We start from the raw sequence: 26,157 nt of genomic DNA on the forward strand, positions 1-26,157 counted from the left end.
AAATATGCAAAATGAAACCCATCAGCTTGATTCCACAAGAAATTCTATAAAGAAGATGTATTTTTATAACTAGATAAGTACACAAACCCTTACAAAGATCAAACTAAGATGAGAAATACTAAAAATTTAAAAACTGAACTGAAGCGTATTTCAAAACCCACCTTCATCTTATAAAACCATGAATGGCTGGTCTTCTATTGGTAACATCTTTGTATTATTCATGTGCAAATTAAGCTACAGAATCAAAAAACTATATTCTTTCTAATGTCAAATACAATCTTCAATCTAAATTGTTGTGCCTCACTGAGGCCACCCCCACTCCCTACCATCACCACCCCGAGGGGTGGGGAACTACATGGAAAATTCTAGAAGAAAACTTTACATTAACCTTCAGTACCACAGCTGTTAAGGGGAAAGGAGGGATACTCATTTAAAAGACTTTACTTTCCCAGCACATTTCAAATAAAATGACTTACCTCTGATTCTTTGTCACTTAAAGATCCTAAGCTTCCAAAACTGTGATTAGAACTTTCATTATTTGTTGAGGCCTGTGAAAGATTTTTAAAGGAGAAAATTAGGAGTCATGTTAAAGAAACATATTACAAGGTATAAAGTCAATCTTTATATATATGAAAATCAAGTATTATGTCTTCAAACAAGGAAACCAAGCAAGGTAAATACAACAAATACCATGTTCTCAATGCCACAAACGTTTGGAATGACTTGTCAAGCTATCAAAATTCTACTGTTCGAGGATCTTACTTGTATTGGTGATTTTTTTTTTACATCAATTCAAAAGCAAAGGAATTGGGCCATGGCTGGGATACAAGATCATTAAGTTACCAATCAATGCAAGGAATCGTCATCCATGTGCCTCAGTCAAAATGATCACATTCCATGTCTCATACTTTCTTTCTTCATAGAAACAGACCACCTTTTTTGTTCTATTTTGACTTAAGAAACTCTTAACTGCTTTGCTCAAGTTTCCACATTTTCTGGACAATGTATTTTTGAGCAGTGATGATCAGACACAAGCTTTCTGTCAGTAGGCTGGTATCTGCTTTGCTTCTGCAATGCTTAGCATTTTGTGGACTCATAATATCAGTGTCCTGGATCTATCCTTACATGAATATTTTGGCCAGATGATGATGACAGGTTACTACACAAATGCAAACCAACTGATATCCTCAGATGTCCCTCTCCTTTGTACGAGTAGTTACAAGCCGGGCGGTGGTGGCACACTCCTTTAATCCCAGCACCAGGGAGGCAGAGGCAGGCGGATCTCTGTGAGTTTGAGGCCAGCCTGGGCTACAGAGTGAGATCCAGGACAGGCACCAAAACTACACAGAGAAACCCTGTCTCGAAAAGCGCCCCCCCCAACCCCAAAAAAAAAAAGAAAAAGAAAAGAAAGAGTAGTTACAAATCTTACTGTTCAGTTACAAACTGGTCTAATTATCTGTAGATAAATTTCTGGTGACAACTGTGAACCACTCCTTATTATGAACCCTGTAAGGCTATCAACACAGAATGGAGCTGAAATGTTTAAGATTCAAGGAGTATTGGGACAAAGTTAAAATTGAGCAAATATGCCTTTAGAAATTCTGATTCTGGAGTAATGCAGGTAGTGGCAAAGTTCTGACCATCTGTAAAACCCCATGAAGACATACACAAAAAACAGTTATCAAAAATCTACAGACACAAACAATAAAGCCAAGTGACAGCAATTTCCACAAATTCTCCCCAAACAGCCGGTGGGGACGATGCACAAACCACCCCAAGCCCTGTATGGAAAATGGCAAAAAGAGAAAGGCTGTCTGCAGAAGGACACCAGGCTGTCACCAAACAACAAAACCCCATTCCGTAAGTCAGCAGACAATATAGGGACAGAAGCTGCAGTCGGGAGGCTCTTGCCCTTTGAAATAGTTATTAAGTACAAGGAGTCCACCCACAACTAAAACAGGTTAAGACAGTCCTCTTCAATGAATCCTGGACAGACCTGTCCGCAAAAGGGACGGAAGCACAGGGAGTGCACGGTATTGGCTGTGGAAGGAGCAATAAAGGGAAAGAAATACCAAGATAAAAGAGCAGCAAGGCTGGGGAGAGATGGCTCAGGGGGTAAGGGTGTCTGCTGTGCAAGCAGGAGGCCCTGAGGTCAACGCTGAAGCAGTGGCAGCAGGCACCTGCCATCTCAACACGGCTGAGGCAGAGGCAGGAGCGGCCCTGGGCTTGCTGGCCAGCAGTCGAACCAAATGGAGGAGCCCCAGATTCAATGAGAGACCTGGGAGGAGGCTAGAGAGACAACTCAGCTGTTAAGAGCACTGGGTGCTCATCCAGAAGACCAGGTTGAATCCCCAGCACCCATACAGTAAGTGGCTCACAACCATCTGTAACTCCAATTCTGGGGAGACTCATTCTTCTGGGCATGCAAGTAACGAGCATAGATGCAGGAAAAACACCCAAACACAGCATATTAAAAGTGAGAATTGTAGCCGGGCGGTGGTGGCGCATGCCTTCAATCCCAGCACTCGGGAGGCAGAGGCAGGTGGATCTCTGTGAGTTCAAGCGAGTTCCAGGAAAGGCGCAAAGCTACACAGAGAAACCCTGTCTCGAAAATCCAAAAAAAAAAAGTGAGAATTGTGTAAAGTATGTAGCGATGGAAGAAGGCACCAGCAGTGATCTCTGGCCTCCAAAAACATACACACTTCAACACAGGTGCGTAAATACACAGCCTAGAAATCACAGAAAGAAAGGAAAACGCCTCGGTTTTGAAGTGAACCCAAAACCAACAGCAGAGGAAACTCTGTGGGAAAGCCATGCTGACCACCTTAGTGTTCAGGCCATCTGATTTCTCAAAAAGCAAACAAAACGGGCCAATCTTACCAAGTTATTACCAGAAAAACAAAGGTGTAATAAGAGCCCAAACTGACAAAAGCACCAGAAACACCCACAAACTAGGTGAAACTGTAACCCTCTACTTCCAACTGAGACGCAGCAGTACAAAAATGGTCTCCAACAGGAAAGAACACGACAATCAGACATTGAAAGGTGAGGAGGCAGAACTTAGGGAAGCTTCAGAAATAATGGCGGCAAGGAACAAGCATTACCACAGCAGAGGCTGCTTTAAGAGAGCCTAGGGGCTGGGCAGTGGTGGTGCACGCCTTTAATCCCAGCACTCGGGAGGCAGAGGCAGGCGGATCTCTGTGAGTTCAAGGCCAGCCTGGTCTACAGAGATCCAGGAAAGGCACAAAGCTACACAGAGAAACCATTTTGAAAAACAGAGAGAGAGAGAGAGAGAGAGAGAGAGAGAGAGAGAGAGAGAGAGAGAGAGAGCCAGCCAGCCTAGGGTCACGAGAACACTTCAAAATCACAAGGACTACAATACAGAAGACTTTTGTTTATTAGATTGATTTTGTGTGTGTATGTGAACGAGCCAGTGAAATGTGTGGAGGTCAAGGACAACTTGCAAAAGTCAGTTCTCTCTGTCCACCATGTGCGTTCATTCCCAGGATTTAACTCAGGTTGTTGGGCTTGGCACCAAGCACCTTTACCCACTTAACATCTCATGGGCTAAATAAAAAGAACTTGAGAGAAAGCAACTAGAGAAGCTACAGAGATTTAACAGCGAGAAGGTAATAAATTAAAGACTACTAAAAGGTGAAAATAATAAAAAATTATAATTTAAGGAGTATTTCCTGAAAATATTTTAATTTACAACTAGGAAACATAACACATGCCTATGGATATCAACCCAGAAGAACAAAGTGAAGTTCTCCAAAAGCTTTATGTGCATTATGCCAGATGAAAATGTTTAAGAAAAGCAACTATGAGCACAAGAGTTTATATCCAGTGAAAGTGATTTTTAGGACACCGACTGCTATCTGAATCAGGAACTACTGTTCAGACAACCACAATGAAGAGCTGAACCTCTGAGCACTGAAGGAAGCAACAGAGGATTACCTGCTTACTGAGAAGGACCGAGTCAACAACTCTGGGGTATTATTCTAATTCTACCATCTGCACTGTTCTTCAAGAGCCACAACTCTCAGTCCACGAGACACAGATTCAAATGAAATAACGTGGTCCTGAATCCGAACTCCTGGACACAAGAACCACACTAGAGCAGCTAGCTACAAATTGGATCAAAACTTACAGTTTCACTGGTTAGGAAACATGGTTTCTGGATACCACAGCAGCCATGAAGTAAGGAGAAATATGTAGAAAATAAAGAACCATGAGAAAAAATTCAAACTTTTGCACCTCAATTCTGCCCACGCCTCTAGCTGACCTGACCTGGGTTAAGAGCCAATTCTAAGCAGTCCAGAGAAGTCTACAGGACCTGAGAAGCAAGTAACTGGGCGCCCTGCAGCAACACAGTCGCTCTGTCCCAATAAGTTTTCAAAAAAAAAAAAAAAAGTCAACACTCTCCAGAGCACACCATCATTTTGCCAGACGTTGGAATCAACAAGTCAAACACCTCACAGTGGCTACAGACATGCTCAAGATGACAGGCGAGACACGCTCATGCGAAATGAACAGACTGGACTTTCAGCACAAGAATAAAGACCAGAAGAGACAGGCTGAACTCCAGAACTAAGCTCCACTCTATAGGAGCATCTCACTGCATGGGTGTGACAGCTGAGGACACAAGGCAGGGCTGTCCAAACTGACAGGTAACGGGCAGGCATTCAAGTAGCATCCTCTGGACACTAGTAAGCCATCCAACTTCCAGGCAGTTAGTCACAGGAGAGATGAAGTAGCAGGGGAAGAAAAGAAAGAATGAAAATTCTCAAACTCAGTGAAGACATAAACTCAGACTCACGAATTCTCCTCCAAATCACATGAGACCAAGAAGAAACTTTTGAGAGCAGGAGAGTGGTTCAGTGAGTAAAGGTGCTGGCCACTAACCTCACAACCTGAGTTTTACCCTCTGACCTCCCCCCTCTTCCCTCCCTCCCTCCCTGTCCCCCCCCCTCTCTCACACACACACACACAAAATTTAATTAAAATTTTTCAAAAATAAGCCAGGTGGATCTCTGTGAGTTCAAGGCCAACCTGGTCCACAGAGTGAGTTCCAGGACAGCCAGGGATACACCGAGAAACCTTGTCTCGAAAAATAAAACAAAACAAAAAATTCTTTTTTTTCCCCCCCAAAATAGAATCAGTTAAAAGTTCATCCAGGCAAAAACAGAAAAAATATATATACATTTCATATATATATATTTCATATATATATATATATATGAGAGAGAGAGAGAGAGAGAGAGAGAGAGAGAGAGAGAGAGAGAGAGAGAGAAAGAAAGGAAGGAAGGAAGGAAGGAAGGAAGGAAGGAAGGAAGAAAAAAGAAAAGGGAGAACTACCCTGGAAACTTAAAATGAAAATGGAAGTGAAAATAAAAACAGCAACAAAAAGCTGAAAGAAGAACTGGAGAGATGGCAGCAGCTAAGAGCACCGACTGTTTTTCCAGAGGACCCTGTTCCATTCCCAGCACCCTCATGGTGAATTACAACCATCTCTAACTGCAGTTCAGGAAATCTGACATGCGCACATGGTATACTTACAGACAGGCAAAAATCCATACATATAAAATAAATATACTTTTTAAGAAGCTAAGAAACCTTCTCCAAGAGACTAAAACAATCACAAGAAAACTAAACTGTGCAAGTTTCTGGTCCAAATAATGAGGCAGAAGGAGGAAACGAAGGGTGGTAGTGGTGGTGGTGATGATGGTGATGGAGAAAAAGATGGGGATGATGATGATGTTGAGTTAAACTTCCCTAGAACTGGAAAGCATGAACTTTAAATTAGAAAGAAGAGCTGCGGAGACGGCTCAGCGGCACACACTGCTCTTGCAGACCATCTGAGTTTAGCTCCCAGCACACGTTAGGTGGCTCACAACCTCCTCTAAGTCCAGCTCCAGGGAACCTGGTGCCCTCTTTTGGCCTCTGTAAGTATTAATGTGCACATACCCACACACATACTCAAAGACAAAATAATTTTTTTTAAGTAAAGAAAGAAATCTTTAAATTAAAAAGATACTTTTGCTGAACCAAGCAGGCTCAAGGCACATGTAATGAAGATTAAATGCTAGAGATAAAGACAAGATCCTAAAATGCTTCAGAGGAGAAGTAATCATTTCACAAGGATCAGAAATCAGAATGGTACCAGAGTGACAAGCAGTAACACAAACAACACTTCAAAATTTGAGAAAATGACTTCCAATCTAGAATTCTACTCCTAGATAAATGAACAAAAAAAAAATTACAGGAAGAAAACATGCAAGGTTTCAAAACATTTACCACGTTCCTTTCCAAAGAAAGTGATTGGAGAATGTGCCCAACCAAAACAAAGAAATAACCCAAGAGACAGAAAATATGGGATACAGGGAATATACAAATCAGACAGAAATAAACACTCAGGGTTAGAAGGGCGAGCTGAGGATAGTACACATTCCAGAGGGACAGAGCAAACAACCACGGTTAGAAAACATGAATGGAGTACTTCAAGGGAGAGGTTCACAGCACAGGGAAAGAGGGGATAATTAGTATTTTAAAATGATGTCTGCACCTCTCTACTGAGAAGTACATGGATGATAAAAAGCTTTACAAAGGAAATGTAAAATGGAGTCATTAAGTTCAGCTATGAAAAAATTTACAGCAAAAATGTAAGCACTGAAATACCAATTTAACGATAAACTGAAGTACTACATACTATCAAAATTAAATGAGGCAGGGCCACATACTTCTGTAAAGGTAGAAGGTTGGATGATTTAAGTTAGCTCCTTGCCTTCCACAACATGAAATCTTTATGTAATGGATCTGTTGTTGGACTCTGTTTTGTTAATTTCTTTCTGCTTTTGTGTTGGTATCACACTGTCTTAGTTTACCGTATTTCTTGTCACCTGGTAGACCAACTCCCCCAGCTCTGTACTGCCCTTAAACACTACCTTGGTAAGTCACTTAGGCCACCTACCCTTGAATTCACAAGTGTGTTCCTATACCTTGGCATCTTAACATTTACATTTTGATACAAGCTTTGGAGGTTTATTAATTTTTACCCCCCCCAATACTGCAATCCTTAATTGATATTGCACTGATCTATCAACTTACAAGAGGTGACAGCATTGTAACCCTGAGTCTTTCTACTCTCCTGAGTACTGCTCTCATTCATCCAGGCATTTGTTTGTTTTGTTTTGTTTTCTGAGACAAGGTTTCTCTGTGCAGCTTTGTACCTTTCCTGGATCTCACTCTGTAGCCCAGGCTGGCCTCGAACTCACAGAGATCCACCTGCCTCTGCCTCCCGGGTGTTGGGATTAAAGGCATGCACCACCACCACCCGGCTTCAGGCATTTTTTTTATTTCTCTGCATTTTACGGCCCCTGGGGAAATTGTCAAGTAACTTTTGTCAAATTTATTTGAACTATCTTATAATTTTATGTTCTTATACAAGATATCTTTTCAAAAACTTACTTTCCATTTGTTGATATGTAAAAATATTACTAATTTTGGAATGCCTTGTAATCAGTGACTTGACCAAGTGCATCCTCATCTGTCAATCCTTTGTGATTTTCTTCCATAACAATCCTTAGACTAATCTTTATTCCAATATGAGGTAATAACATGGCTGTACTGAGTCATGTAACAAAATAATATGTGTAAGCAGATGTTATGAACCATTCTCTACAGACTGGGGGACTACTATCGAGCTCTGCTATTTATTTCAATGGCTCTGTCATCATTATCTGGATTACGATGATATAATTATAATTACAATCTTGCCTTGGCCTCTCAGGTGCTTGGATTACAGATATAACCCCCAGCATCTGGTTCCAGGCATTCCTATTTAAGGTCAATTATTTGAATGTTAACAGTCTTAGTACAGATTCATTGGATAGTAAAACTAGCAATTTCTTCATAAATACCATTTATTTTGCCAGGCAGTGGTGGTGCACACCTTTAATCCCAGCACTCAGGAGGCAGAGCCAGGCGGATCTGAGTTCGAGGCCAGCCTGGCTACCAAGTGAGCTCCAGGAAAGGCGCAAAGCTACGCAGAGAAACCCTGTCTCGAAAAAACAAAACAAAACAAAACAAAACAAAACAAAAAAAAAAACATTTATTTTAACTTTACCTTCTGTGTCAGAATTAATATGCATTTTCCCCATTTGTTCACAGTGCCCTGTGCCATGAAGTGATTTACTTAATACTTTTGTTCTTTGATTTTAAAAATTAGACTGAAGCTAGATCTTAAAAATATTTTATTAGCCAGTCGGTGGTGGCGCACACCTTTAATCCCTGCACTTGGGAGGCAGAGGCAGGCAGACCGCTGTGAGTTCAAGGCCAGCCTGGGCTACAGAGTGAGTTCCAGGACAGCTAGGACTGTTACACGGAGAAAATCTGTCTCAAAAGGAAAAAAAATTTTTTTTATTAAACGACCATAAAATCTGCTATTAAGTAGAAGTAATCTGTAAGTTCTCTATACAGAATATTTTGAAATATTATGCTAGTTTAAGTAAGTTATTGTTCTACAATAATCTTAGGAAAATACATTTTGGTAAACTATTTTTTAAAAAAAAATACTTTTCCTAACCCCAAGATAACTCATTTCTGTAAGGGCCTGTTTTTCTTTTAAACACTTACATATTTAATTTTTACTTAATGTAACACATTTATGGGCACAATGCAGAATTTCAATACACAACAGTCAAATCAGGGTAGTTGTCACTTCCAATTCTTAATCACCTGTTCCAGCTCCTTTCTTAGAGTTCCATACAAAGTACAGAAGAGATGGTTACGAGTCAGAACCACCCTCCTGTACTATCGACAGCCTGTCTCACTAGGCTATCAGAACTTGTCCCATTCACTCTCCTTCCCAGCTTCCCACTACCCACTCTTCCCTCTCCTCTTCCTTACTTTTAGTAATTCTACTTTGAGAGCAGTTCTTCTTACTCCCACATAGCACAGAGGACAAGCAATACTTGTTCTGCATCTGGGCTTATTTCACCTACCAGTATCCTCTAGGGTCCTTCCAATTTGGGTACACATGGCAAATGTTTATCTTTTAAAATGCTTATTTATTTTTATTTCTGTGTATATGTGTTGTTCAAATCTTAGATGGTCTTTTAATAAACAAACAAACAAACAAACAAACCTGGTATCAGATACTGGGGTGAAAGCTGAAAGAACAGAGAAACAGAACCAGCCACAGCCAACTTCATCTTGCCAACTCCTCAGCCGATCCTGTTTTCCTCAGACTGAAATCCTCTGAGTCCTCACCTGAAAGGGTCTCAGCTGAACTGCTTTAGTTCCTGTTTCCTCACACCTTATATACCTTTCTCTGCCTTGCTGTCATTTCCTGGGATTAAAGGCCTATGAGCTTCCCAGTACTGGGATTAAAGGTGTGTGGGATTAAAGGCATGTGCCACCACCGCCTGGCTCTGTTTCCAGTGTGGTCTTGAACTCACAGAGATCCAGATAGATCTCTGCCTCCAAGTGGTAGGATTAAGGGTGTGTGCACCACTGTCTGGCCTCTCTGTCTACTCTAAGTGGCTGGCCTGTCCTCTAATCCTCAGGCAAGCTTTATTAGGGAACATAATTTATCACCACATATACACACGTGTCAGCTTGTCTTAAGTGTACCACAGTGTCCAAAAGAAAGCATCAGATCCTCTGGAACTAGAATTACAGGCAGTTGTGAGCCACCATGTGGGTGCTGGGAAGCCAACACAGGTCCACTGGAAAAGCAGCCAGTGCTCTTAACCACTGAGGGAGCCATCAACAGTTCTGATAAAATTTACTTTTTCTGAGCTTTTTATTTTCATTTTCATTTTATGTGGATGAATGTATGTCCACGGAGGCTGGAAGATGCTGCCCTGTCTTCCAGAACTTTCTAGAGTTACGTATGCTTGTGAGTAGCCATGCATGTGCTGGGAACTGAACCTGAGTCCTCTGGAAGGGTAGCTAGGGTTCTTAAGCACTGAGACATCTCTCTAGTCCTGGGATTTCATTTTTATCACTGAAAAATATTCCTCTGTCTGTGTGTGTGTGTGTGTGTGTGTGTGTGTGTGTGTGAGATATTTTCTTTATTCATCTATCAATGCATATCTTAGTTGATTCCCTATAGTGGTTATTTGCTGTGGGATGTTCTGTATGGCAAATGTGTTGCTCTGACTGGTCAATAAATAAAATACTGATTGGCCAGTGGCTAGGCAGGAAGTATAGGCAGGAGTCACTGCCAGCCGCCGCCAGGACAAGCTGCATGTGAAGACACCGGTAAGCCACGAGCCACGTGGCAAGGTATAGATTTATGGGAATGGATTAATTTAAGATATAAGAACAGTTAGCAAGAGGCCTGCACGGCCATACAGTTTGTAAGCAACATAAGTCTCTGTGTTTACTTGGTTGGGTCTGAGCGGCTGTGGAACTGGCGGGTGAGAGAAATTTGTCCTGACTGTGGGCCAGGCAGGAAAACTCTAGCTACAGTTATTAGTGCCATAATAGGCATCAGCATTCAGGTATTTCTTTGATATATTAACTTAATTTCCTTTGAATATATTCTAGAAACAAGACTGCCAGTCCACCCTGCAGACTGAGGGTTTTTTTTTTTTTTTTTTTTTTTTTTTTGAGGAATTCCTATGATTCTCCATAACGGCTATCCTAATTTGCATTCCCACGGGCAGTGACTCAACATCTCTTTCTGTTTCCATCATGCCAGCATGTTAGTTTTGTCTTTTTGGGGGTGGGGTGGGGTGGGGGAGGGCAGTGGCCATTCTGGTGAGGGTCACCCCCATCACAGTTCTGATTTACACTTCCATAACAGCTACTGCTGTGTGACTCTGTAAAGCTTTCCCTGGCAGTCTTATCAAGACTTTGAAGAATAATGCTCAAACTAGCGGATGCAGTTTTTAAACTGAGACTGCTAAAACTAAATCTTAAAAATTAAGTTCCTCATGTAAATGCCTCCACATTTTAAGTCCTCATGTAGGTGGAAAGAGAGATCAGCTCCCAAAGTTGTCCTCTGGCCTCCCCACATGCATGCACAGCACAGATATGCACACACTCATTCAAGATTTAAGAAGTAGAACACTATTTACTAAGTCCCTATGTATCTAGTAAGCATAAACTAGGGCATAGAAAATATTAAAAATCATCATACTGTAATCGACCACCTATTTTATCGAAGTTTCATTAGGCTATAATCAGCCACACAGACTGGATGACATTCAGTCTATGGCTCCTTGAGTGCCACAATGACAGAGCTAAGAAAAGCATTTGTGGCAGCAGAATTCATATGACCTACAGATATTTCCTTGGCCCTGTACAGAAAGGTATCAAAATGCTTCCACACAAGACCACATGAAAATTCAGGGTGTGCGTGTGTGCGTGCGCGTGCAGATGTGTGTGTGAAGGGGGTTTTGAAAGAACTGAATGCAATGCTGTACTTCACCAATAGATGCCCCCATTTAACCATGCTAATCTAATATAAAAAGACGTTGCTTCCCTGAAAAGCACTATCTCAGTGTTTGAATTCAATAGTCTTCTACAATTAACACTTCCTGTCTTAGGTACTCAACCTCCATTCTGATTTTGGGGCAGTCAAACATCAGAGGTTGTTTTGTTTGGTGTTGTTTTATATTTTTAGTGGGACTAGAAATTAACCTGCCTATGTACTATGGACAGTCTGAAGGAGATCCTTCTCATATACACTGACCCATGCCTATAGTTAAAAATGGGAGAGAAAACACAAAAGAAACATGAAACTAATCAACTCTTCCCTTAGAACAGTGAGTGGTTCTCAACCTCCCTGACCTGTGACCCTTTCATACAATTCCCCCGTGCTGTGGTAACCTCCAATCATAAAATTATTTCACTGCTACTTCGGAAATGTAATTCTGCTATTGTTATGAATGATAAGGTAAATATTTTTGGAGACAGGAGCTTGCTAAAGGGGCGACCTACAGGTTGAGAACAGCTGTCCTAGAGCTGGGGATCTCAGAAGCACATAAGCACAGGGTGGAGGTAAAGGTGTTATTCATGGGCTGGGGTCCCTTACAAACACCACACTCAGCAGGAAAGCAGCTCCTGCGGTCAAGGTGGCCAGGGCTGCCTGCCTTCTGTCCAGTCTCATCTTCTCAGCCTCTGAGTCTCTTCGCGTCCTTGAGCTAGCTAAACCTGGTTTCTTTTTCTGTAAATAAAAGTCAATAATTGGTACAAAATGTAAACCACTTCAGAATGGTTTTACAAAAAATCTGGAGTGGACAAAAGAAGAAAACAAAATCACTGACTCTGACGAGATGACTCGTCCACCTTAGCATTTAACCAGGTATTTCGCCTAGCACTAGCTCTAAGCAATACTGTAATGCACTAGGCTTTGGTTCCCACCCACGATTTCCATCAGCATTGCCATTATTCTGTTCTAGCCGCCAAATACCCATCTATTATTGTGCTCTTAGTTCTGTTAGTTTTCCATTAATTCTAAACATTAAATTCAGGTGTTTAGACTTCACTCTGCACTTACGAATATAAGAAAAAAACATGCTGTATGTTCTCATTTCCTAAGACGTCTTCAGTTCATTGAAATACTACTTCAAAATATCCATTAACTGCTGGGCAGTGGTGGAGCATGACTTTAATCCCAGCACTCGGGAGGCTGAGGCAGGCGGATCTCAGTGAGTTCAAGACTGGCCTGGTCTACAAAGCAAGATCCAGGACAGCCAGGGCAATTACACAGAGAAAGCCTGTCTTGGGGGGTGGGGAGGATATCCATCAGCCGGGTGGTAGTGGCTTACACCTTTAATCCCAGAACTGGGGAGACAGTGTGAGTCCGAGGCCAGCCTGGTCTACAAAGCGAGTTCTCAGACAGGCTCCAAGGCTACACAGAGAAACCTTGTCTCGAAAAACCAAAAAAAAAAAAAAAAAAAAAAGAAAGAAAGAAAGAAGAAGAAAGAGGGAGGGGGGAGGAGGGAAGGAAGGAAGGAAGGAAGGAAGGAAGGAAGGAAGGAAGGAAGGAAGGAAGGAAGGAAGGAAGATATCCATCAGGCTAATGAACTTAGTTAAAACATTTCATATCTTAACAGAATGCTTTGAAATGTAGGCTTAATTTACAAAACATTTTAACAACCCTATTAACTCCCATGAACTAGATTAAATAATAAATGTGTAAAAATTTAAAAAAAGCATAAAAAATATGCTTACATACAAGTTAATAGCTACACCTATTCTGTTCTGGCTATTACTAGAATGACTATAAAGTATCTGAAGCAGGTATATAATTCTGTCTGTAAACCAAGAATATGAAATGAAACCTGATACATAATGAGTACTTTAAACTACATGCGGAGATGCTGGGCAGACAACTGTAGAGAACTTGCCCACCATGCACAAGACCCTGGTTTACCTACACACACACACATATGATGAAATAGATGACTTAGTTTTTATTCTTATCTGATACCATCAGCTTAGAGGTAAGGATATTCTTAGTAAACCAAACAGTGGCTCTGTTTTCATTTCCAGAAGCCTTGCTAGCTCTGGCTGCTGGTAATAGAATAATACAAGAGCAGGTTTAGAAGGCTTCCCTCATACTTTCTAGAATAAATTCAAGTCTCAAAACAAATCTTCGGCTGGGCTCAGTGGCAGAGTGCTTGTCTAGCATGTACAAAGCCCTAGCCTTAATGTCTAGGACAAGTGAAGGAAAATAAAAAAACAGAAAACAAAGCTACCCTAATAAACTTGGTCTCTACTGTTCCCAAAACTGCATTAGAATCAGGCATACTGTTGTGATTTCTATTTTTTTAATTAAAAAAAAATCATTTTTTATTTTTTATATGTAGGAATGTTTTACCTGCATGTATGTCTGTGCACCACTTGCATGCCTGCCCATGGGAGACAGAAGAGGGCATCAGAGCTCCTATGACTCGAGTTATACACTGTTATGAGCTGCCACGTGGGTGCTGGGACTTGAACCCAGATCCTCTGGAGAGCAGCCAGTGCTCTTAGCTACTGAGCCATCTCCAGCCCAGTTTTGAACTCTTAAAAGTTATTTCATCCCCCAAATTAAGATATGCAAATCTTCCTGACCTCAACATAGTAGCAGTCTAGTAGAAAATAATGGCAATGTGATTAATAAAGTATGCTCAGGTACATCTAGGTGTGGACAGAAGGAAATAGGAGGTCACCTAATCTGCATTTGGGTAAACAGGGAGTCGAACCATTCTCAAGATTCTGCGTCATCTACCAGTGGTGAACCTGATGACAGAGGGGGTCAAGATGTGGGAAACAAGGTCAACTGCCCAGTCCAAAGAAAAAAGATGGAAAAACGGCCTGTTGAAAGAAATCAGTATACTAGACTAGAGTATAAATGTGAAGGAAAAAATGGAGGGGAGAAGCAGAAGATTGGGCTATAAGATAAGGTAAAAAACAAAAAAGATTAAGAACACTAAGTAAACTCAAAAACTATGTGAAACCATTTAAAAATTTCTAAGAAAGACAGTATGCAATCAGATGTGCCTTTCAAACTAGGAAAATGACATTTTAAGTGCACACACATTCTAAACTCTCTATCCCTTTGGGAATAATTCAACAGTAAAATAAAACAGCAGCTGGGATGATCTAGTATAGCGCACTCTTTTCTTCTTCTCAAGAGGGTGGCTGTGGGGTGGAGGTAGCAGATGCGATGGTTGATCAAAGAGAGGAGGAGCAGAACAGCACTGGGCTCCAAGTGACTCACTCCCAGCTGACAAGGAAACAGGACTCGGGCCTGTTCTTCTGGCCAGTCCTACAGTGAAGGATGTCAATCCCAGGGTCTTGGAACAAGATCTGACACCTGTCATGAGGTGCTCTTCTGCCTACAGTATTGTGCACATAGAAACACCGAGTAACTCCTAAAGCTTATTGCTTTTGGTAAAACTAGCAGAACTAATAAGTAAGTTCAATGAGGTTTCAGGACACAAGAGCCAGACACAAAACTCAATTGTACTTTTTATTCAACAGCAATGAACACCTGAAAATAAAGTGAGGAGGACAATTCCACTAGAAGAGAAAGAAAAACATGAAACTCATTACCTTCACAACACTGTGAAAAAGAAGGAAAAACACAGAGAGCTATACACCAAAGCCACAAAATACCACTGCAAGGAAACGAAAGACCTAAGCTGCTGTGGGATGTCTTTCTGTATGCTGTGAATATGTGTTGCTCATTGGTTAATAAAGAAGCTGCTCTGGCCAAGACAGGTTATAGCCAGGTGGGAAGTCCAAGAAAGACACAGGGAGGAGCAAGATGTAACGAAATTCAGATAAAACCACGAGACACATGGTGATACATAGATGAATAGAAATGGGCTAATCTAAGATAAAAGAGCTAGTTAGCAGTAAGCCTGAGCCATAGACCAAACAGTTTGTAACTAATAATAAGCCTCTGACTGGTTATTTGGGTACCAGTGGGTGGGGAAAAAAGCTTCTGGTTATACTAAGCAAATGTAACGACTAGACAACTTACTAATATTGCAATACTTAAACTAACCTAAACATTCACCTGCAACTCTAATCAAAACTCCAGCTATCTTTTTTTTCAGAAGATGGCCAGCTGGTTCTAAAAGTCAGACTGAAATGCAAGAGACCCAGGACAGCCAAATTAATCTTAAACAAGAACCAAGTTGGCAAACACACACTTCAGTTTTCAAATGTGCCACAAACTACACCAAAGTGTGGTCCGATGTTGAGAACAGAAGTTCAGATCCCCAGAGGACTAAGAGTGGAGAGGTAAACCCACATATTTATGTCCATGAATCAACAACCAGAGAAGCACAGTGTCTGTTCAAAATGATCCAAGGCCTCAGTGTAGGGGCTAAAACTACAAACGTCTTTCTGGGTTCATTTTATGGTTGCTGCAACACAATGACCAGGTAAAACACCTTTAAAGGTCTCATCATATGGCCCTATGCATTTGGTGATAGCATCCCAGAGGGAACATGAAGAGGAGACAGAGTGAAGCAGAGAGGGAAAAGGCAGAGAAACTGGGAACTCTTTCAAAGGCTCTCCCTCTAGTACCTTGTTCCTCCAACTAAGTAAGTCCCATCTCCTGAGGTCTCCTCAATCCCCCTCAAACACCACCACCAGCTAGGGACCAGGTGTTGTTTAACACATGCGCCTGTGAGGGATTCACACCTCAACAATGTCTTAGAAAAAAGAGTATAGGTATATACTATGTGATATTGAACATTGCAAATTTCTCAGATATGATACCCAAAGAATGGGAGAAAAATCCGCAAATCATTTCTCTTACAAGGGTCTATTACCCATCACACATAAAAATCCCTTGTAACTCCAGATTTAAAAGCAACCTGACTTAAAAACAGGCAAAGGATTTGACTAGATACCCCATCAGAGAAAAAATATAAATGGTAAGTAGGTATATGGCAAAAAGTTCAACATCACTGGTCAACAAGGAAATGTAAACCAGAATACTATATGGCATTGCTTTCTTTATACATCAACCAGAATGCTAGACTAGAAGAGATAATAACAAGTGCTGGTAAGGATGGAGAAACTACACTCCTTGCACACTGCTGATGAGGATATAAAACAGTTTGGCAGTTTCTCAAAATAAGAAATATGAAATTACCTGGTGAGGGATGAAGGATGACTCAACACACACACATCAAAAGATGTAATGCAGCATATGAATACACCCAGGGACAGAATCACAGTGGCCTCAAGAGATGTGGAGAAGGCCTTTGGACAAAGTTCAACATCCTTTCATGACCAACACTGAAGAAACTAGCAGCAAAGGGATCATACTGCAACATTAGAAAGGCTTATGACAAATCAATGTCCAACATTACACTGAATGAAGAAAAACTAAAAGTCCAACCTCTAAAATCAGTAACAAAACAGGCTTCTACTTCTTCACTCTTATTCAATATGGTGCTAGTGCTGGTCAGAGACATAAGACAGGAGAAAGAAACAAAGGAGACATGAATAGGACAGGAACTCACTCAAGTCACTCCTTCTACAGATAATATGTTCCCTACTCAGGAGGCTCTAAAGCCTCCAGAAAACTTTGATTTGATAGACTTTGAGCAAAATATTAGGATACAAGTTCAACATATAAAACCAGTACCTTTTCTATCTATCAAACACTGAGAAGGAAATTAAGAACACAGTCCCATTCATGATGTTATAGCATGGTACAAAATTTAAAAATTTTGTGTGTGTGTGTGTGTGTGTGTGTGTGTGTGTGTGTGTGTGCAGATAGATAAATGGCAGACAGATATAAATATCTAACCAAAGCCGGGCCGTGGTGGCGCACGCCTTTAATCCCAGCACTCGGGAGGCAGAGCCAGGCGGATCTTTGAGTTTGAGGCCAGCCTGGACTACCAAGTGAGTTCCAGGAAAAGGCGCAAAGCTACACACAGAAACCCTGTCTCGAGAAAAAAAAATCTAACCGAGAAGGTGAAAGAAATCTACAATGAAAACCCTAAATTATGAAAGACAAACTGAAGACACTACAAAATAGATCTCCAGGACTAGCATAATATTGTACAACGCTCTATTATCAAACACAATTTACAGATTAAACACAATCCTCCAGCAAAGCCAAGAACATTCTTCACAGAAACAGAAAAGGAAAAGAAAATCTTACAACTCACACAGAAGTATTAATGACACCAAAAAAAAGCAAGGCTGGAGGTATCACAAGACCTGATTTCAAATTATACTACATACCTGTACCAGACAGAGCACACTACTGAGACTAACACACACAGATCACCAACCAGAGGACACAGAAACCTAAATGGGGATAGCCATGTGATTTTCAAAACAGGTGCTAAAAATGTATGACGGAGAGAAAGACAATCTATTCAAATTTGGTGGGGGAAACCACACATCCACATGCAGAAAGAAACTAGATTCCTTTCTCTCAGCCTGTGCAAAAACTCAATTCAAAATGGAGTGAAAACTTCCACGTAAAACCTCACACTTGCTACAGGAAAAGCAAGGCAACACTTCCATATATACAAGCATAGGCAAGACCTTTTGTTCAAGAAATTAGTAGCAAAAACTGCCAAACACAACTGCATTAATATAAATATTCTGCACAGCAAATAAAATCAAGTTTCTAGATACTTTTCTTCTACACATTATAAAAATCACAAAAAAGTAATAGTCTGTCCTTAAGCATGTATATAGGGCTCCTGCACAAAAGATACTTTGTAGGTTCGATGTTTTATATTTTGTGTGTGTGTGTGTGTGTGTGCGCGTGTGCGCGCGCACGCATGTGGCCACTACAGTGGCCAGTGGACAACCTGTAATATCTGGTTCTCTCCTTCCAACATAAGAGACCTGGGGTTTAAACTCTGGCCGTCAAGCTGTCTCAACCAGCCCCACCAAGTACGCTCTAGACCACTTAGTTCAGAGAAAGGACATGAAATGAGATGAAAAGTTTACTCACTTTCGCGCCAACACTGCAACTCCCAGTACTCCCAGTGCTCCCAGTGGCAACTCCAGTAAATCTAGCTTCCAATAATTCTTGTCTTCTTGGATCCAGACTGTGAAGCTCATCCATTGCACCTATTAAGAAAAAACAACACATGTGCTTGTGTGTACGCACACATATATATACATTACATATAATGAGACTACAATAAAAATTTACAAATGAATGCTATAAACAGAAAAAACTACAACTTTACAACTTTTCAAAAGGTACACCCCATTTAACAAAGCATCTTATAGCAGACTCACACTTTTGACTATTTAGAGTCCACAGTACACCCAATTCAGTATGCACTCACTCATGCATGCAAGCATGTACACAAACATAAAGATGTTCCACAAAACACTTGGCCTACTGTAGGGAAGTAATAAGAGATCTAAACAAGCTAGCTGCTGTGGCACATACCTACAATCCAAACACCAAGGAGGGTAAGGTAGGAAGATCATGAGTTCAAGGCCAGCTAGGCTACAGAGACAGCTCTAGGCAGCATGGGTTACATATCTCATCTCAAAAACGTAATTAAAAGAAAAGAATCCTATACAATATCATTTCTGTTCTACTGTATTAAGGGGTGAACTCCAACGGGAGAACTCCCCTAGCTACTTGGTTCAATCCTCAACACCTCAGAAAAAAGGGGGAAATTTAATTATATATATATATATATATATATATATATATATATATATATAACAATTAAAACATGTAAACTTGTAAAAACTAATGCATTGAACTTTATCAAAATTTTAGAGGTTTCAGGTGAAGAGAGAAGCAGGAGCAGAGCATGTTTCCAAAGCACCTGAGTGCCCACACCTCTCCTTGGCCTGGCAACCGGTTGATACTGCACCAGCACTTAGAAAGATGGAGACAACAGGCCCTCTCTGTCGGGGACCAGCCTGCACTAACAAGGTGGTTTATTTCTCACTGTTCCTGCAAATGTACGGTTTCCTCTAGGACCTAACCTTCCCTATGTGCTCCTTGAAGTGTGCACCTGGAGAGGGGGCAGCAAGCCCCATGCTCACCCAATGCTGTCTCACTTCAACAGTTTCTAACACTTTCATGGACTTTTAAAAGAAAGACTATGCGCGAGTACCCCTAGCACAGGCCCTGACACTGACCGGAGTTGGAGAACGCACTGGCAAGCCGGGCAGTGATGGTGCACACACCATTAATCCCAGCACTCAGGGAGGCAGGGGCAGGCGGATCTCTGAGTTTGAAGCCAGCCTTATTGCAGAGGTAGTTCCAGGATGGCCAAGGCTACACAGAGAAACCCTGTCTCTAAAAATCAAAAAGGCAGGAGAGAGAATGCACTGGCAGTGCCTGAAAATCTACCTACAACACTGGAGACGTGTTAGCTAGCGCGTAACCATATCAGCTAAGATGCTTTCAATCAGTACAAATGGTTAGGCCTTCTGTAGCCCAGATCAGAACCTGCATTTTAATAAGGCCCTGTGAGCACTCTGTATTTGAGAAGCTCTGCTGTCAAATAAGATTTGTCAACTTTATTTAAGGAGAGAAATCCTAAGTATTTCGATCTCTGTAGGCCAACAGGCAACATCATGTATACATTTACATAACAAGAGAAAAGGATCCACAAACTTCATGGACAAAACTCAAATAATAGCAATTGTAAATAGCATCTTAATACAAGTCTGTTAGCAAGAAGAACAGATTCTTTGGGGGAACAGAATACCTCATTACTAGGGTTTGCTATTCCCAAAATCTCTTGCAAATACTCACCCATAAATGCTAATCTGAAATAACTCTGTATTTATCTTCAAAAAAGTTTTTAATCCTTTAATATAAAAAATCACTTTGTTGTAACAAACTCAGAAATAAAAATATGATCCAGCTAGATTAATGTAGCCACTCACTCACCCAGTCCCTAACTATACAGACCAGCAATGAACGTCCATAGTTAGAATGGCCATTCTGAAGCCCAGGAGCTTCACTATCAATTACATTCTTAGATCTTATTTTTTTTAACATGTGTATGTACCTAATGTATGTATGTGCACCACATGCACGCAGGTGTCCATAGAGGCCAGAAAAGGGTCTCCTATCTCCAGGAACGGGAGTTACAGATGGATGTGAGTTGTCCTGTGGGTGCTGGGAACTGAACCCAGGTCCTCGGCAAGAGCAGTCAGTGCTCCTGATCCTGATGTTACTTTCACTGACACAGTTACAGCCACATACTGCTAGCGAAGCCAGCATGTGATTTTAGTAGAAGACGGTCGTCACTTGAAGACAATGTGGAGCTCTACTGGGTGGCTCTGCTGACACTTGCCTTGCAGTCACCACAGCAGAGACACCATAGCAGAGAACCAATCAAAGGTCAGTACAAGCCACTCGGCTGGACAGTTAAAGAGATTCTGAACCATGGGAGTCTCCTCTGTGCTTGCCACACCATCTGAAAATGCCCCTGAAAGTAGTCTACCCATGCAGATCTGTGTTCTGCCTTCTCTGATGGCACCTGGGCACACTAGGGTACAACAGAGTGCTCACAGGGCCTTATTAAAATGCAGGTTCTGATCTGGGCTACAGAAGGCCTAACCATTTGTACTGATTGAAAGCATCTTAGCTGATATGGTTACGCGCTAGCTAACACGTCTCCAGTGTTGTAGGTAGATTTTCAGGCACTGCCAGTGCATTCTCTCTCCTGCCTTTTTGATTTTTAGAGACAGGGTTTCTTCACTACCTGCACACTTTGGCTTTTTTGTTTTTGGTTTTTTGAGATAAAGTTTCTCTGTGTAGCCCTGGCTGTCCTCAACCTCACGGAGATCTGCCTGCCTCTGCCTGCGTGCTGGGATTCAAGGAGTGTGCCATCATACCCAGCACGTGTACATTATTTTATCTTCTAAATTTTATGTCATATTCATTTAAAAACTGTAAATCTGAAGAAAAATCAATTTTCAAAAGTAAATAGTATTTGATAATAGTAATTGATAATGGTTGATCCTCTTTGATGATAAAAATTTCAACCTCAGCCTTTAAACAACTTTAAAAACAAACAAAACATTTTACCAACACCAAGAATTTGTTCTTACCAAGTATCCATGGAGGTAATGTTACTTTAACTCCATGAGAGAGAATGGCATTCATGACAGTAACTGACATAGTTTCTGCAAATTATTTGCTGATGAATAACACATTAACAACCACAGGCTTTGAACATCTTATAATTTTTATCAGTTTTGTGAATCTGCACAACTGTTATCTGTTCCACACATACTTATCGTTATTCACTATAGCACATCTTAGTGAATTCCACTTCCATTTGTGCTTAAATGTTTCCCAGACATTGAAAATACTTGTCTGTAAGTACTCCACAAAGTTAATTTTTCTGCCACTTTAAACTTGTCAGTGAGTTCTCCAGTAAATAACAACAGAGTATCATCAATAACATCTGTCAACTCCTTAAGCACCAAAAGAACCACTACATACCTTGTGTCACTTTTAAATTGACTATCAAAGTCACCCCAAATGTCCTTAAGTGTTAACACAATTATTCTTGCCAAAAAGCTACAAGTTTTAAACAAGTCTCTGGACATACGTTTTTTTTTTTTTTACTTCTGTGATCCAGCAATTTAATTAACTCAACATCAGTAAATGACTCTGCTTAGCTAACAAATGAGTCCATTGAAAACTTGCTTTGATGGTAACTTCATATTTTTTTCATTTTTATTTTTAGGAAGGAATTATGCTATGATGAGACTTCATTTCAAATTTTCTAATTATAATCTCAAAAGTTGGGAATGTTGTAGTATGTTTACCCTGGTTATGCCAACAGATATTCTTCTATTCCAAGTGTACTGTTACTGCATAATAAGAACAATGTTTTGCCTTTTTTGATATTTAATTCAACAAAGTAATACAAACTCCATTCAGGGGCCGACTAGTTTTGTGGTAGAGTACACTTCGCATGTACAACACTTAGGTATCTTCAGCACATGTGTGCACAGACTCAGTCTATTTTCTCTTGTTTTGATGGACACGAATAAAGAAAACAGCCGACACCAACAACAGCCATGGCACTCAGCATACAGTAACATTATAACTGTATCACTAAAATGTACAGGCTAAGAGCAGTATGAAGTGATGAGAAAGCTAATGTATGGTCTCTGCCACAACAACTCAGCTCTGCCACTGTAACACAAAAAGAAATAAAGTTATATATTCTGGGAAGATTTAACACTATTTGTAGACACTCAAATTGGAGTTTCAACATTTATTCTTCCTTTGATCTTTTAAAGCATATTTAAAATGCAGAAATACATAGGATTGCTGACTATCATCTGAGAGCACATTTCAAAGATTTCAAACTAATCCAAGCTGTCATTTAACACTCAAGTGTTCAGTGATCAATCACAAGGGGTGAAACTTTCAAAGCAAAAAGTAACACCACAACCCATTAAGCTATTATACAGTGTTTATACTCTGTAAAAAAAAAAAAAAAAAAAAAAAAAATTAACCTGGCGGTGGTGGCACGCGCCTTTAATCCCAGCACTCGGGAGGCAGAGTCAGGCGGATGGATCTCTGTGAGTTCGAGGCCAGCCTGGGCTACCAAGTGAGCTCCAGGAAAGGCGCAAAGCTACGCAGAGAAACCCTGTCTCGGAAAAAAAAAAAAAAAAAAAAAAAAAAAAATTAGACCATATTAAAGACATCAACATTCTTAAGGAATATCCTACAATAGTACCTGCCAGTAACCCTAGAACTCTAGAGATCAAGGCCAACCAGGGCTACATATGAGTCAAGGCTAGGCTGAGCTACATGGCAAGACCCTGTCTCAAAAAAACCACCATCAGCAAAAAACAACATCCTCTAACTATCTATGCTACATCCCATTATTTGTATTAGCCTATTTCTCCCATTTAGAATTGTAACCCCCAAATTTCAAATAAAAACAAGAGCTGAGACTACCCAAATTAGAGATCACCAGCATTCTACATGATGAAAATAGACTCAGAGAGCAAAAATGAAGCACATGACTTGAACCCATTAGAGCACTGCGCTGTGCCCGACTCTCCTCTCTGCCTGCCTTCCGTACACGCCCACAGACTCAGTAAATACCAGCTGTCATAAAACACGACTCCCGAGTATCACAGAAGGTGGACTTACGGCCAATCAGCATCGCTTACAATTACACCACCTTTGTTTTTAACAAGGTTTTTCATTGTGTGATTTTTAGTTGTCTAAGTCTTCATCTTCTTTGATAGTCAAAATAAAATGAAAATACTTAGAAAACATGTCTTCGAAGGTTACTATCCATTACCAAAAAGTCAGAAAGTAAGTCTGTTCATTAAAAACCTCTCCAACAGATTCTGCTGCTGTTAGGACATCACTGTAACATTTTAATTCATTCCAGATTGTGTTACTTTCTATATTATACCTGATGGTTTATATATAAATTAGTTTTCTTCTATTAATATTATTTCATATAATGCCTGATAAGGCGGGGGGACATTTTTATTAAAGAAGGAAAACTAGGATAAAGCTAAGAAATTAGATTAATAAAATAGAATATTCCATTTAAGTCATCCCTTTTTTTTTTCAATCTGAATGTACTTGAAAGTATGGGGACAAGAATTCAAGGAAGCAACATTTTTCTATACTTTAGGATGAACTCTGAGTAGTGTCTTAAAACATTCGTGTTGGTCATTTTCCGATGTCTAGCCAGAGAAGTGTGGTTCTCACCTACCCAAAACTAGATACACAAACAAACAAGGCCTTCTCCTTGCAACAGGTAATGATCATCACAGAAAAACATAACTGATCAAAATGCAAAGCTCTGGAGCACAGTCCAAACTGACCCATCTACAACACAACCTAATGCTCAGGGTGCATGCAGAAGAGGGACTACAAAGACTCTACAAGCCAGAGAGAGGAAGGTAGTTTGTAGCTGTAGGACTCCTACATATGTCAGAAAGCTACTCCTGTGAAGCATCCAAAACATGGCTGCTTAAACATAAGCTGAGCAAGGACAATATGAATAGACATGCTTACACGGAGGAGGAAAGTCTCACAAGGCCCTAATAAAAACCTACAGACAAATAAGGAACGCTGAAAGCAGGAGAACTAGTCTGTCCCGGGGAAGAGCACACCACCTGGTTACTCGATACCCAATGGGCAGCCCCTAAACCATACATACAAGTAGCATTATACAGGTTGTGGGTTTTTTGTTGTTGTTTTTGTTTTTTTAAGACAGGGTTTCTCTGTATAATAGTCCTGGCTGTCCTTGAACTCAGAGAGATCCACCTGCCTCTGCCTCCCAAGTGCTGGGATTAAAGGCGTGGGCAACTACACCCACCACGCCCAGCTGAGATTTTTTTTATATAAATGGATACATGAGTGGGGGGGGGGGGTTGTAGAATCTTCCTCTGAGGTTAAGGAGTGTTTCTGTGGCCAGGCAATGTGTGGTGGGGCAGTACCTGCATCGACGCCCTACCAAAGAGGGCAAGCAGCCCCGAGAGGTCACTGTGTGAAGCTGTAAAGTGAACCCTGCATTGTGTCTCCAGAGACCCCAAGATGTTGAGGTGTCAGAGCTCCAGGCATATCTACCAAGGAGAGCGGGCTACACACAGGGACTGGAGCCAGCCCGAGAGAGAGGGAGGAACACTGTGCAGCAGAGCTGGAGGGCCAGAGCCATCTCAGCCCTCTGCCATCAGACATGGAGACAGGACGGGGAGTTTCCTCCGCTGGGTTTCAACCTTGCTTTGGTCCAGTACTTCCTCACCATAGCCCGATTCCTCGACTGTGGAATGGTGATGCACAGTCTGTGCAAATACAAACACACACAAACATACCCGCAACAATTATAGAAAAAGAGGTGGTGAATTTGGAAGAGAGATAAATGGGAGGGCTTGGAGGAAGGAAAGGGAAAATGATCTAATTTAAAAATCTCAAAAACTAATTAAAATGCCCGTTTTCACATAAGTAAATTTCTCTTTCTTTCTCTCTCTCTCTCTCTCTCTCTCTCTCTCTCTCTCTCTCTCTCTCTCTCTCTCTCTCCCTCCCTCCCTCCCTCCCTCCCTCCTTTCTTTTCAGAGCTGAGGACCAAACTCAGGGCCTTTACCACTGAGCTAAATCCCCAACCCCAATAAGTACATTTTTATTGACACTGCATTACATTATTTATTTTGCCATTAAATCTGAAATTTGATTCCCTATTTTAAACCAAATATTCTCATTTTGGGGCAGTTACACCACAACATGCTAAATGAGTACCACAAAATTCAACCAAAAGTCTTCATTTCCTAACAACTTTCTTTCACATGAGTTTAATAATAAAAACATACTCTACACTTTTCGAATAATTTGTTAGAACTCTATCTAGTTTTTCCCCAAAAAGAAAAAAGGTCACACTTTTCTCACTAATGCAACCTTCCCCACTGATTTGAAAGGTCTCTCTGGTCATCTATCACATTTCATACAAGCAAAGTCTGTTTGTAAACTTAATTCTGTTCTAGCAAACCATCTCTGAGCCACACACACTGACATAAACACGTACACCAATCAAGTATTTTGCCCAAATGATTACACAGTCTTAACAGGCACAGAATCTAATGTGTATGTTCAATTATATAAACCTGTAGTGAGAAGACAGTCTACTCTAGACTCACCCCAAGTCTAAGGCTGTATATCATTTTGAACACTATTCTTGTAGCCCTCCC

At 40.8% G+C, this 26,157-nt stretch overlaps 1 protein-coding gene across 2 annotated transcripts in view; it reads right to left on the reverse strand.

Annotated features, from left to right (window-relative positions):
* Tlk1 (tousled like kinase 1) overlaps positions 1-26,157 on the reverse strand; it is a 124,156-nt gene that overhangs the window by 64,566 nt on the left and 33,433 nt on the right. For both annotated transcript variants that reach the window (XR_003736275.1, XM_028885759.2), the window contains exons 2-3: positions 18,446-18,564; positions 477-548 (exon numbers count right to left, since the gene is read on the reverse strand). Coding sequence is in view for 1 of the 2 variants with exons in the window: in XM_028885759.2 (XP_028741592.1) it covers positions 477-548; positions 18,446-18,564 (191 nt within the window). In the remaining variant the exon portion in view is untranslated. The remainder of the gene's footprint in view (positions 1-476; positions 549-18,445; positions 18,565-26,157) is intronic.

Source organism: Peromyscus leucopus, chromosome 4 (assembly GCF_004664715.2).
Source record: "Peromyscus leucopus breed LL Stock chromosome 4, UCI_PerLeu_2.1, whole genome shotgun sequence".
Taxonomy (NCBI): Eukaryota; Metazoa; Chordata; class Mammalia; order Rodentia; family Cricetidae; genus Peromyscus; species Peromyscus leucopus.